At 39.4% G+C, this 14,836-nt stretch overlaps 1 protein-coding gene across 8 annotated transcripts in view; it reads left to right on the plus strand.

The window, feature by feature from the left end:
- DOCK10 (dedicator of cytokinesis 10) overlaps positions 1-11,854 on the plus strand; it is a 208,063-nt gene extending 196,209 nt beyond the window's left edge. For 7 of the 8 annotated variants that reach the window (XM_084891376.1, XM_084891377.1, XM_084891375.1 and 4 more), the window contains exons 51-56: positions 1,814-1,960; positions 3,055-3,265; positions 4,656-4,846; positions 6,955-7,055; positions 7,203-7,341; positions 11,114-11,854. In XM_084891376.1, coding sequence (XP_084747502.1) covers positions 1,814-1,960; positions 3,055-3,265; positions 4,656-4,846; positions 6,955-7,055; positions 7,203-7,341; positions 11,114-11,230 — 906 coding nt within the window. In that variant the 3' untranslated portion in view covers positions 11,231-11,854. Of the gene's footprint in view, positions 1-1,813; positions 1,961-3,054; positions 3,266-4,655; positions 4,847-6,954; positions 7,056-7,202; positions 7,342-8,588; positions 9,512-11,113 lie in introns of those variants that run through there. The other variant, XM_084891380.1, reaches the window with a different exon arrangement.
- The last annotated feature ends 2,982 nt before the right edge of the window (positions 11,855-14,836 follow it).

Raw genomic sequence — 14,836 nt, forward strand, 5'->3', positions numbered from 1 at the left:
TTACTCATAATCATCTGTGTTTGGTCTTGAATCTTTCTCAAATACATTGTTCAATTAAAAACTGTTCTTTAAAGTAATACAGTATTTTCTATTTATACCTGGTGCACACATACCTTTTTAGGATGTATGCCCACTAGAACTGTTTTATTCTTCAGTTTACTAATTTAACAAATGTAAAATGACATCCCTCTGAAGACCAGGCATCATGCTAAACACTACACATACCATGATGAACAAGACACTTTCCTGACTTTGAAAAGCCCAAAGTCATTTAGGGAAATGCATAAGGAAACAGACCATTAATTTCATGCTTGACAAGATCTGTGCTGGCAAATGTGCCTGTTCCTTGGCTTCTACAAATATACAGTGGTGTACCTCTTATCATGCAAAGTACCCTGTTCATGATTGTCAAGTGTACATGAATGATAGTGCCTTCAAGTACAAAGGCACCATACAGATGTGAGTTTAATTATTATTCTCACTCACGTTGGCTGTGAAAGATCTGGCATGGGAACATTTCATCCATGTCTTTTATAAATAAAGAATCTTATTTAAATAGTCAAAAATAACAGTTTTTTAAAAATACAGCTAAGATTCTTTGTGAACTCCATTGTCTTCGGCTGGCTGTCAACAGCCATACCCTTGAGGTAAATTCTGAGTCAGAGGAAACCAGACACACTTGGAATCTTAACTCTAGACTTAACCTAGTAGTCAAAGGCCACGTGTCCCACAGGAAAAATGCCCTGTGTCTCTTCAAAGGGAAGGAATTATAAAGATTACCTCACTTAGTTATCCGCAGATAAAGGAATATTTCTCTCCCCCTATTTCAAACCAGACAGGTAAATTAATAGAAGCTAAGACCTACTTGCTCCTATGGCATAAAAATGATGGCACAATTGGTTGCTTTACTATTTTCTATTCTAAGGGTCTAATTTTGGAAAAAATGAAGATCTACTAGGAAAGCAAATTGAATGATGAAATTGCATATAGCCAAGTTGCATCAGGCCCCAGACTTACTGGAAAGTTATTTTTTTAAATAACAGTACTTGGGAGCCTACCACATGCAATTTCTGTGATTACAATATTGGAGCTGCAGCTCTTTAAGGTGATGTGGATGCATATCCACCCACGTAGATACCTTTCCGTGCCCCTCAGGGTTTCCTGTACTAGCTTCGAAGACTTCGAGAAGACCTAGTTAAAAATGACACTGCTCTTTGAAAAAATTCCAATTATTCCAGACTCTGTGTTCTACCCCAAACTGCCACATGAGGGCATCCTTCCCCCAAAATGCCGTATTTTCCGTCGTATAAGACTACCCCCTAATTTTTACAGTTAAAACATAGGTTTAGGCCTATATTCGCTGTACAAGACTACCCCCCACTTCCGAGGCAACACCAGTTCTTTTTTTAATAGACCGCCTCTCTGACTCTGGCCAATCTGAGCAGGCTTTTTACTAGAACACAGTAGTCATCTTATACACCGGAAAATACGGTATAAATATTGATTTCTATTATTACCATTTGTAGAAATCAATGGTAATACAGCAGATAGGTATTACCATTGATTTCTACAAATAGAGAAAATATTTTAAGATATCCCATAAGGTTCTTTAGTCTGGTGAAGGGAGTGTTTCCATTAATGACTGATTCAAGCATGATATTTTTTTCCTCACTTGGCTTTTCTCTGATTTTGACTTTATAGGGTTCTAGTTAGTGGCTTGGGTGACAACCAAAAGACTGAATAAACAACTTTTGTTTTGCTCGTGATGTACAATTTTTGATAAAATTGGTGGCTTCTTATGTATCTTCCATAGGGTTTTTTTGAAGAAGAAGAAGGTAAAGAGTTTATTTATAAAGAGCCTAAGCTGACAGGTCTGTCGGAGATTTCCCAAAGACTGCTCAAGCTGTATGCAGATAAATTCGGAGCAGACAACGTGAAGATAATACAGGATTCCAACAAGGTAGAGGAAAATTAATATTCATTTTGGGTGTTTGCCTGTTTGTTTATTGGTTGGTTGACTGGTGATTATTTTTGGCAAAACATTATGTGTTTATTGAAGTAACTTCTAAGTTCCCTATTTTTCCCATCAGTTATTTGCACTTGTATAGCACCCAAAGAATTAAAGTGACTGGGCCCAGTGGTGGACTTGGAGAAAAAGCAAAAATGTATTTCTTCGGACTGGGAGGTCTTCCTGAGTCATACCAATTTTGACATCTATTCTCTGTGATAAAAGCAGACTTGCCAGTTACATTGTATTAACCTGTGGATATCTAATTAATCTTCTGGTGGTTCCAGAAAGCCAATGCTTACATCCTCTGGTTATATTATTCAGAATCCTCTCATATGTTTTAAGTCCTTTAGCCAACCTCTGTTAAGCACCTACTGCATGCCATCCCCAGAGCTAGGAGCTGGGGTACAAAGACTGTTTTTCCAAGATCTCCCAGTTCACGTGGAGCTGAGAAGAGAATGATGTCTGCAAACAGCTACTTTAATAAAGTGCAGTGAAGTGCCATGGAGACACAACAAGTCAGACAGGGAAAGCTCGGAAAAGGGGCTCCCTGACCAGCTCCTTCTCATGAGGGCAGTGCTTCCCAGAGGAGATGATGTTTGAGCTGGAAATTGCAGAGTGAGGAGGTGTTTGCTGGAAGCAAAGGGCATATTGAACAGCCCAGTACAGACAGTGACAGGGGCACGCAAGGGGCAAATGTGTTTAGAGAATGGCAGGTCTTCAAAACACAGGTTGGTAGAAGAGTGTTTCAGAAGACAGGGCAGGAAAAGCTGGCTTATGTTTCGAAGAGCCTCGGCTACTCGGCCAGCTGGCTCCAAGCCTACCTCCACCGCGGTCTGGCTGCCTGACCACAGTCCAGGCAGCTACTCTTCTATGATGATATAATGCCCATTTTTCTCCTAGGGGACAGGGCAGCTCCTCCGCCCCTTTAGCACCCCTCCCCCCCAACCTAGGGTTCCAGCTGAGGGAACACAGAGCTCCCTGCCTTTCTTTCCAAAGTACCTTAGGCTCACCACTCTTTCTTTCACCATCCTATGTTCATATAGGTAAACCCGAAGGATTTGGACCCCAAATATGCCTATATCCAGGTGACCTATGTGACGCCATTCTTTGAGGAAAAGGAAATAGAGGACCGGAAGACGGATTTTGAAATGCATCACAACATCAACCGCTTTGTGTTTGAGACGCCCTTCACGCTGTCGGGCAAGAAGCATGGTGGCGTGGAGGAGCAGTGCAAGCGCAGGACCGTCCTGACAAGTAGGTGTAGGCCCTTCACGGGGATGGAGAAGTTAAAATCCACACCTTTCACTCTGGCAGACGAGTGCCCCGAATGTGCCACCATGGACATTTGCCAGGAAGAGAGGATTTCCCCTTCCTTACAATCTGTCAAGAAGGACACCCTTGAGAAGTCAACCAGAAGAGAAATTGTCAGTAGTTACTTTACTAATCCCTTCCCTGTAGAACTTAGTCACAAAGGTCATGGTTTCCGTGTCTTGGGAAGGCCACTCTTCTCTCTCCCTGAATTTACACTCAGTTACTTCAAGATTACAAGCTCTCAGAATTGTGTGTTTTGGGGCAAGATGCCTAGATGCCTAAGTCTCTCTGGAAGGATGGTTCCTCATCTGTAAAATGAGTGCAGCGGATGGTCACCATCCCTTCCAGTACCTTCTAAATCTATTTTGTGAGCTAGTCAACAAACTTTCAACAAGTGCCTACTACCGTAGATGTCGGGCACTATACTGGCGATTCAAAGAAATAAAACACGAGTCTTGCCCTCAAGATGCTCATAGTCTGGTAGACGAAAGAGCTAAGTAAAGCAAGAATTTCAGGTGAGCACAGCATGGGAAATGAAATGGGAGCACAGGAGGGGGACTCCTAAGGTAGACTGAGGGGAAAGATGAGCAAGTACATTCTGGACGAGTGATACCTAAGCTGTGTGAGAGATGAGCAATCCTGGATTATGCAACAGACAGACAAATAGCAGTGACATCCAAACTAGGGGGAACATTCTCCTTTAGTAAACTTTTCCAGAACCTTTTTAATAAAAATAAAAAAAAATCTAAAACAAAGCTACTATAACATAGGCCATTCAGTATTTATTTAAGCATTCTATAAATATGGAAGGGATGGTGACCATCCGCTGCACTCATTTTATAGATGAGGAACCATCCTTCCAGAGCGACTTGGGCATCTTGCCCCAAAACACACAATTCTGAGAGCTTGTAATCTTGAAGTAACTGAGTGTAAATTCAGGGAGAGAGAAGAGTGGCCTTCCCAAGACACAGACACCATGACCTTTGTGCCTTAGGGTAGTTTCTATTTGAACTGAAAATTGTGGTGGAAGATATAATCTTTTTAATGTTGAATGACTCAAGATTTAGCTTTTATCCAGCCCTGAGAATGAGAACATGGCTAGGAAGGTGTGGAAGAAACTGGCAGGCGAAGGTAGCTGGGGCAGATGCTAAGAGGAGGGAGAGCATATGGCACACGGGACAAGCAATAACTCATATGCACATAAAACAAGCAGGACAAATGAGTTGTGTACAAAAAAAAAACAAACATCCTATAGGGTGGTCTCTACCTTCAGGGGACCCCTGACTCTGCACTCACCCTCAGCCTTCCCATTCTTTCGTGTTGCTCCTGGCAGCCAGTCACTTGTTTCCCTATGTGAAGAAGAGAATCCAAGTCATAAGCCAGTGGAGCACAGAACTGAATCCTATTGAAGTAGCAATCGACGAGATGTCCAAGAAAGTCTCTGAGCTTAACCAGCTCTGCACAATGGAAGAGGTGGACATGATCCGACTGCAGCTCAAGCTCCAAGGAAGTGTCAGTGTGAAGGTGAGCTTTGCCCAAATCTGAGATGCATGTGGCCCGTGGAACCTAGTACAACACACCTTGACATTTATTTTTTCACAAAGGGTATAAGAGGTATTTTTATGTGTGTGATACCATCCAGCACATTTATCTGAGTTTTTAAAATTATGTTTCATTGTAAATACACATAAATGGTGCCAAACACCTAGAGATAAGCCTTTCTTAACTTTAGTTGAAAATAAAGTATCTTCTTCCTTAACCCTCCTTTCTTATCTTCTTTGGATAAACTATGTTCTATATTCTAAATTCCAACAAATGAATTAATTAACAAATAACATGTCTCCCTTATAAATATCTGTCACTAAGAGCCTTATAAAACTGTTCAAAAACACCTATTTTTAGAATGTATATTAGTTCATAAAATGGGCATCAATGTTTATTTGGCTGCCAAGGTCCTGATAGGAAGCAGGTGGCCTGCTCACCGTGGGCGATTAAAGAAAATACAATAGACTATTTGCAAGTCTGAGCAGCATTTAAAGAAACCAACAAGGACAACAAGGATAGGCACAAGAGCTGGCAAGACTGAGGGGCTGCTACTCTTCCTAGGCCCGAAAACTGAGGAGAAAGAGGAATCATTGGAAGCAGAGAGAGAGAGCTGAGAGAGCCTGCTGATGACAGACAAACATACAGGTAGACTGACAGACAAACATACAAGTCCCTGCAAAAGGACTGCCAGGAAGCAGCCAGACGCTTACTTACTACCCTCCATGGGCTGGAACTAGGGTGAGGCAAGCGAGGCACTCACCTTGGGCATAAAATTTAGGGATGCATCAAAAACTCAGTAATCATGATAAAATATTATAATGCGATATTTTTAAAAATAAAAACTAATTTCAAAAATTCATAATGAACAAAATACTAACCTTTTAAAGAAAGGCAGGCCAGTAGCAGTATCACACAGAGCTATATTGGAGCCTGATGCAAAAGGAAAAGTCAGTAATGTGGATTCTGATATTGACCTGGCTGTCTTTTTTCCCTGCCAGCATCTTGTCTGTGTACCCCATGGCTGATTCAAAAATAATAAATAATAATAATAATAAAAATGTTTAAAAGCCAGGATGCAAGAGAACCATAGTTATACTCCAAATGGGACAACTCCCCTCAGTACACAGCTGAGCAGAGAAAATTGGAGGTGGAAGCTGGAGAAGCAACAGAAAGTACCCAAGCACTGTTTGCTCATTCTACCACACTGGCCGTGCCTGGTGGCCATAGACATCTGCAGATGGCTCAAGTACAGCATTAGCTTCCTTCTCTTTCCCCTACTCCTTACAAGCTGCACGGTCACTTTAAAACATTATAAGCACTAAGAAATATGGATTCCCTCACTAGTGTGAGTCTACTCTTGTGTGTGAGCATGATCAGGACCTGAGCATACATTCTGCAAATCTGATAATGCCACATTGGGCCAGAATCTAAGCCAGACTGTCAAGTGGAATACCATAGACAGTAGTTCCCAGTGAGGTGTGTACACCACCACCTCTGTGGAATGTCTTTTATTAATAATTGTGTGTTTATTTTAATGCTAATAAAAAGCTAGCACATAAGACCTTGGTTTTCACAGATGTCTAACTTAAATTTGTTTAAGTAAGTAAAAGGGAATCTAGTTTTCAAACATATTAAGAAGATAATAGTTCGAGAGGGTAAAGGAGGGATAAATGGTGATGGAAGACTTGACTTGGGGTAGTGAACATACATACAATATACAGATGTTATAATAGAGAATTGTAACTCTAAAACATAATAATTTTATTAACCAATATCACCCCAATAAATTCAATAAAAAGTAATAAAGTTAAAGCCGTATTTGATATGGCAAACACTTGACATGCTGGGCAAGTAACTGAAGTGTGGGAAGGATGGCAGTGGCAGGTTGAGCTCAGATGTAGTAGCTGATTGGCCAGCTGTGGGGGACTGACAATAAAACAGATAACACATTAGTGACTTCGCGGTGATGTGAGAGAACTGGGGCCCCACACGATTGGTGCCCAAGTGGCTACTCCTCCCAGCTGTGGAGCGGGCTCCTCCATGAAGGAAGAGGGCTCATCCTCAGCAAATTCTCTTCTCCCCAATAGGTTAATGCAGGGCCCATGGCCTATGCACGAGCTTTTCTTGAAGAAACCAAAGCAAAGAAATACCCTGACAACCAAGTAAAGCTTTTGAAGGAAATCTTCAGGTAAGATCTACTTTGTGGAATGTTCTTCCTTGAATTCCCCAGGAAGCCACCTGACCAACCTCCTTCTGGGTGGCAGAGTCTATCAACAGCCTCACTTTGGCCAGTCTCTGTGGCTGGTTGTTAATTTGCTTCTTGCTGTCACTAAAGGCAATTTGCAGATGCGTGTGGGCAGGCCCTGGATGTGAATGAGCGCCTCATCAAGGAAGACCAGCTGGAGTACCAGGAAGAACTGAGGTCCCATTATAAGGACATGCTCAGCGAACTCTCCATAATCATGAATGAGCAGGTGAGGCTTTCCTTGGGGTGGCCCGTGCTGTTCATTCATCCAAAGTGTCCATTTTGACCCCAGTGCCAGAAGAACCAGAAAGAGTCTCTTTTCTTGCTGCTGATGTCACTGCACCTTTCGTGAGCACCATGCAGCTGACTTGTCCTCTCCTCCTTGCACAAAGTCCCTTGCCTCAAAGCAGAGATAAGATTAGAGATAAACTAGGGGGGTGGGGGGTGGGGGGTGGGGGGGGTGAAGGGAGGGAAGATGAGAACCCAGAAGCTTTTCATAGCCTTCAGAGATGTTTAATCAAATCATTGAGCTGTTGTTGGTTTTCTAGGAAGATGGACCCTATTAGACATCAAGAAACGTTGGGTAGGATTCCTGGTAGGATTTGCTACCACTCCCTTTACCTCTGATTTTAAGACCTCACACCTCCCCAGGCTGTGATATGGAGTTCCACATTTCTGCCACTAGGGGCCTCTGCACCTTTCACCAGGATTAAGAAAGACATGGCTTTTTTAAAGTCAAGATTGCCTCTTCAGAGGCAGGGCCTCCTATAGATGTGCAGAATTGAGATAAAACTCAATCCCCCATCCTTCCAGCAAGTCATCCATGACTTCTGGCATCTGTCCAGTGTATAAGGCTGTGCACAAAATGTGGACATTCGATATTACAGTATTTTTTGAGGTGCTGAGAGTCAGTCTTACACTCTACCTGGCATCACTGTGGTCCCCTCTAGGAGTTAGATGTGTTCTTTACAGAATAATTAAGGGGGAGAACTTGAACCAATCTCCAAATAGTGCCTCGTGCATAGTAGCCACTCATTAAATATTAGTTCCCTTTCTTTCCTTAAATGGTCTAGCACCATCAACACTATTCGGGAAACACAAAATGAATCCTATACTTCTTTTATTCTAATTGCTTTTCTATATGCTTCTTTTCTCTTATTTTTCATTTCCTTCTGCCCACATTTTAAACCCTCTATGAAAACTGGAGAACGACGTGGTTAATTGGCTTGTGTTAGAGAGAATAAATCTCTCTGGATAGGATTCTTAGAGGAGGGATATTGGTTTGGGATTCTTAAGTAGCTGGTGGGAATTTAAAGGCTCAGGAGTGATGCTTTGATAGCCTGGGGAACTCATAAATCTGAGAACAATGGATCTGAAAGCTGAAAAAAGTGATGAAGAAATGCTTGCTTCCAACTGTACATTGCATCTGACCTTGAAACTTTGAGCAAAAATGCTTTTCTCTTTTTTCCCTGGCAGCTCTGTTGCAGTCCGTGTTTATACAACTTCTGTTCCTCTGTGTCTAGTATTTCCCTCAGTACTGTAAGCAAAAGTGGTATGTTTTTCTTTCCTTATGTCTACTCTTGTCTTTTGTGGTCTTCTGATCTACCTATCTCTTCTTAATTGTTCATTTTTCCCTGACAACCCGTAGTGGCTATTGTTCTTGAGGTTTTTTATTTAATTAGAACAACTTTATTTCCATTGATAGGTAAGTGAATATGGGGCGGGGGGGCTACTAATTAAAACTAAAATTAACAACGTAGCTTTTAAAAATGAAATCCATACTTCAACTTTTTAAAATATTTGAACTCATTCATATTCAAATCAAAGACTCACTATACTCCAAAGTGCTAAAACAAAAAGACAAAAAAACTTTCAGGTGCTTAAGGGGTGGGGAAAGAAAAATAATCGATTTTTCAGAAAATCTTTGCTAAGAAAAGCAAAATTTGATTTCATGCTTCCTTCAAAATGATGCAAAGAAAAGAAACTGATGGACTGAACATGTCTTGTTATTCAGTAAACAAAATAGATCATTCAGCAGGAAAGGTTAACTTTCTCCTGGTCTAGAGCTTCTATGGGGATTTGTCCATAGGTTTTATATCTGGGAAAATGATCACAAAATACATACCTTCACCAAAAAAAAAGTGCTCCTTAAAAAATGATTTACTCTATAATATGGCTATTCCACATTTCCACCTTAGATTAAAGTAAGGACAGAATACTAACTTCTAACTCTGTAGAAGAGATTCCTAATGGTGGGACTACTTAATTGATCATTATCAATCATAAGAACAAATTATCCATAGCAAACTGTGTTATTTGGAGAGAAAAAAAAAAGGCTATTTTCATGATAACCATTGGTAAGTGCTTTGAGTTGGTTGCAATGAACAACTTCCTAAAATCAGAAACAGTTAACAAAAGATAAAGTCTGTAAAGTCTATAGTATTTTTAAATATTATATATTTGTTTCAGTTTATGTTTATAACAAAAAAAATTGTCTGATGCTTTTCCCAGATGTGTTTTTGTTTTTTTAATGAAAATGCATCAGACCATGTTTGGGTTTGAACTCTTTTGGAGGGAAGGATAGGCAAATTTTAGTAAATCCTACAATGTAGAAATGAACCATAATCTATAATGCATTTGTATCTTCATGTACCTATATATTCATGTAGATATTCTGGAAACAGGTACATTTATAAATACAGTGAAGAGTAATTCTACCACTGAACTTTTAAAAATAGAAACATAATTATAATGGATGAAGACATATAAATATAAAAATAGAAATAGAATTAATTATGCAATTCACTCTAAGAGTGTCCAGGAAAGTCTTAGCTGAAAGGGCAGCCTGAAGTCATTGACTTAGCGCAAGAACATTTACTGTAAGGGAAGAGATGGAACTGGATGAAGTGGACACTACTATGCAAACATGTTGAGGTGAAGCAGCTTGAGTTATCAAAGTGACAGACAGGCAATAATTACCCTTATAGACAGCCAGAATGCCACTCTATTTACAAATATACAAAAAGATTAAAAGCCTCCTTCTATGAAGCCATAGTAGTACATACAGGTATCTGAATGAAACATGAATAGAAGATGCTCACTTGGAGTCTGTTTCAACATTCAGAAGGATGACAGCACAGAGCAGTCAATGGTGGTAATGGATATTAAAAATAAAATACAGAGAAAAGAACAGATCTGCTGTGTGATGGTGCCAAGTGGGTGAGATGCAAAGACATATTGCTCTCAGAGTTTGATATCCTCTTTACAAACATTATTTGCCAAATTATTTAAGTAAAACTTCTGACATTTATCATAGGAGAATGAATTGGTAGTAGAGAATTCTGGTGCTATGTGGGACAGAAGTAGCAGATCTATCTTGGAAAAGCAATAAAGCTAAAGCATAATAATGTGTGGAGTTGGTGGGAAAATCTCTATAACTAGAAACTTAAAATATTCATTGTCTCTTCTATAGAGAGATACATTTTAGAGATTTCTAAGGGTTTCATTGTTATTATTGTGATTACATGTCATAATTTGAACAGATCTAACAGGAAAGTATTATTTACATATATTAACATTTTAAAAGTATATTTTTCTCATATTTCCATTAACACATTTAAATGAGGTTTCAGATGTCTCTCTGTTTTGGTAGATGTCAACAATTTAAATGATAAAATGTTAGAATGAAATAAAATTCTGGTATTACTCAGATACATTCACATGGTTTACCCAAACATTTAGTAATTTATATTTGATAGTTGAAGAATATTGTGACGATACTTTAAAATCTTACCAAAATAGCTATGACATGAACTTGGGGGGGAAAGTCTTCAGCTCTATCTTGGCAAGTGCATTTTCAAAATTTGCAGATTCCCGGTGGGGGTAGGGGGGAGGGGGATAAATAAAATCACTTTCCTGGGTTTTAATTTCAGGTTCGGAAATACTAATACGAACCTCTCTATTGTGTTCCCTTGTCGTGCTGTGTGTTGTTCTGTCTTAAGATTACGTGCAGGGACGAGTCATCAAAACGCGGAGTGGAGCGAACCTTCTCTCGAATACTTAGCAAGGGGACCCCAGCTCTGCCCACGGTCTCCATCTCAGCTACTACGGACATGTGAGCAAAGGTCTGCAGCATCAGATGCACTTCTAAGATGGACTTTCTGAACTTGCCGCTAATCTCGGGGAAGAGAAGATAGATTTAATTTATTTGAAGTTTTTATGTTAATATTTTTTTACCTCGCTAGCTTAAGAATTTTGCCAGTCTCTGAATTTGCACATTTCGTATGATTTTTTTTTTTTCCTTTGAGCAACGTTAAACAAGCCAAGCTGAATATTTGCCAATCCAATGAACGTGCAGCTCAAAAGCAAACCGTAAGTTTTCTGTCAGTTACAATATGTTCAATACCAAGTCCTAGAACACATAATTTAAAGGTCAAAGTGAATGTTTTTGTAACATTTAAGTGTATTTCAAATGTAAATAGGAGATTGTAAAATATATGGTTTTTACCAAAATTAAAAGAACCCTTCTGGTTGATACTTATGATGTGCTAAAATGATATGGATAACATTTCAGATACCGTTATATTAAAATATTTGTGTATGTGTAAAAAAGTGTTGATAAATACTAACCTTTAAAGTTTGTGGAGTTCCTTTATTTGTAATATATATGCTCTTAAATGCAATGGACTGTGAAATTATGGAAGTATTTTGTTGTTAATAGAAATAAAAAATACAGTTCCTTTGCATTTGGTTCTCTCATGAAGAGTGGGTGAGCCCCTACGAAAAGTAGTCCATTGAACTGGGCACGTACTAAAAGCAACTCTACATTCACTGCTTATGATGCCTTACCTAGAAACATGAGAAGGACTCAGACTTCCGCAGGGCAGCTCTTCCAAAAAGATCAACTAGACAGGCCAGGGGTTTACTAACCTAGGGGATTCACAGACTGATGTGGAGAAGATATAATGAATCAGAATCTCAAGGGTTGTGTAATTACTAAGGCTATTTACAAATATCCCATCTCTACAAACGTGTGATAGGATGGCACTTTCCTTCCCCTTTTGAAGTTAGACTTGACCATGGGGCTTGCTTTAACCATTGAAAGGTGAGCAGAAATGGAATGTATCCCTTTCAGGCAGATATGTACTAGTAGAAGCTAGAAAGTAGTTCTGTCCAATCTCCTCTCTGATGCAGTCATATTGAAGCACATGGATTTGGAGCCTCAGTGACACACACACACACACACACACACACACACACACACACACAAACTGATCTCTGGCAAGTTTAATTATGGAATGCATGCTTGTAACCACTAGGCTACGTGCTTTCAAGCTGATCTCTAGATCAAAGCATTGCCTCAGCTTCTTCATTCTGGCTCCAGCTTGGTTTCCTACTGCTTGGGTCAGCATCTTAGTTCTTCCCTTTCTATTTTCTCATTTGGATTTTTGGGGTTGTCTAGGAACCCAAGAAGAGTCTGCCTCTATAGTTGCCCACCCAATTCTTACCTCTAGGCTCTAGGTTCAAGTCCTCATGTCTATCCCATCCTCTGGCCTATAGACATTGTCAGCAATTGGTTGCCAGTCCAAATCTGAAAATAAAAATAGATGAGTGGGAACTTGGTAACTTAGCATGTGTTAGTTTAGCAATATGAACAACTCACTCTGTCTTCCCACATCATTCCAAAACAATCAGGGTTTAATTCTCCTGATTCTCAGATGTCATTCAAGGTCTGATGATTACTGGGAGAACCTCATGTGTATAAGGCCAATAAAAGAAGTTTAAAAACATAAAAAAATTTACATGGATCTGAATTTTTTAAGCAGGTAAAAAGGAGTTTAAGAAGTGGTAAGAGTTAGCATCTGAAAGTCCCATAGGCATATGCTCTGTAGCACCATTCTGGTTGTGTCTTGAGACTTAATGAGAAAAATCCATAGTCACTTAGAGAACACAGTCCCATCCTGAGCAGGAGTTCATTTGCCTGAGATGGAACATGATAAGTGTAGACTCACCTAAGGGCACATGAGAGGAGCAGCTATGAGAAGAGGGTAGAAAAGGATAAGAAGATGAGCATGTTTGGATTTATAACATGGCTGCTTTAAAAGTCCCAGGGAATTATGGAGATAGGAAGATGTTATTAAAAAAAAAGAAAAGAAAAAAAAGAAATTCCCATGAAAGTTATAACTTCCTTTGTCTTTCCCTTGCCTCTTGATATCCCTATAGCAAATGCATGTGGTTACAGATGGAAGGTAAGAGAAAACTAATTAGATGGAGACATTGTAAATCCTAAGTCTCATGACAGACACTACAGAAAAGTTGTTCTTAGAGGGATGTGGAGTGGGAGATAGATCAAAACAGGCCCAACTGGGGTTCATGAAGGTCATTTGTAGAGGATAATGGTGATTGAGCTTGAGTAATTAAGCAAAGGTTTATTTTAAATAACATTAATGTCAATGACTCCACAAGGGAATCCATTTACAATTTTCTAACATCATTAATATTTATACCCAACTATCAAGTCATTGTTTCTTGGATGTATTCCTAATGTATAAAAGATATTTACTTTTGAAGCTGATGGCTTTACTTGTATTTCTTCAAAAGCACCCCATAACTATAACTACTAAAACAAGATAATGGTACTTACAGGATATTAAGTTGAGCAGGATATTTTATTGTATATAATGTACCATTGACTGAGGAAGTCTGTTTTATAATACTTGCATGGAGTTTAGTGAGTTACTTTGGATTTCTAAGGGCAGGTCTTCTGCAATATGATTTTTTCCCTTTGGATGAACAATTTTTTAAAGTAATAAAGAATAATAGTAAAGTTCTAGAAATCAAGTTAACAAAAAAAAATGGAATTTTTACCTTATAACAAAAGTCAAGTAAAAAGTAAATCCAGACTGAAAGGTTCTGGAGTATTCTACAAAAATATCTACAAGCAGCCAAAACCGGTTTGGCTCAGTGGATAGAGCGTCAGCCTGCTGACTGAAGGGTCCCAGGTTTGATTCCGGTCAAGGGCACGTACCTTGGTTGTGGGCACATTCCCAGTAGGGGGTATGCAAGAGGCAGCTGATTGATGACTCTCATTGATGTTTCTAACAATCTCTCTCTCTTCTCTGTAAAAAGTCAATAAACTATATTAATATATGCATATATCTATATCTATATCTATATCTACAATATATATCTATATCATCTACAAGCAGCAACCCAAGGCCTCGGTAGAGGCTTTTCACCAACTCATCTCACAAGCACTCCTCTGGACTTCTGAAGTCAAATAAGCCTAACATGTTCTATCTAGTGGTTTCCACTTTTCAGTCCCCCCCTCCAAGAACAGCTGAGCAAAAAAGACATGGATCCCCCTGGGTTTGTTCAATTGGTTATTCTTAAGCTGAGGGGTATTTGGGAAGTGTGTGACCCCCTTACTTTGCCTTTCCCATTTAGAAGGGTTGAAAATAGGAATCCTTTCCAAAAAGAAACAGTTTTCATAGGATTTTAAGCCAGAATGTTGCAGTCTTTACTCTTCCTAAACACACCTTAGATATTTGTAGTTACTACTGGGAAAACTGAGGAACGCCAGTAACAGCGTTTTTAAAACCAACATTCATTGACTTTGATAGTATAGCCTGGGTGTGTAACAGCGAGAGACTCTTAAAAGGAGGAGAGCAGCTTTGTTTTCTACCTGATTATTGGTCCTGCTTAGAATGAGTCAGAGCCCCAAA

Source organism: Pipistrellus hanaki, assembly GCF_964339955.1.
Source record: "Pipistrellus hanaki genome assembly, chromosome: 8".
NCBI lineage: Eukaryota > Metazoa > Chordata > Mammalia > Chiroptera > Vespertilionidae > Pipistrellus > Pipistrellus hanaki.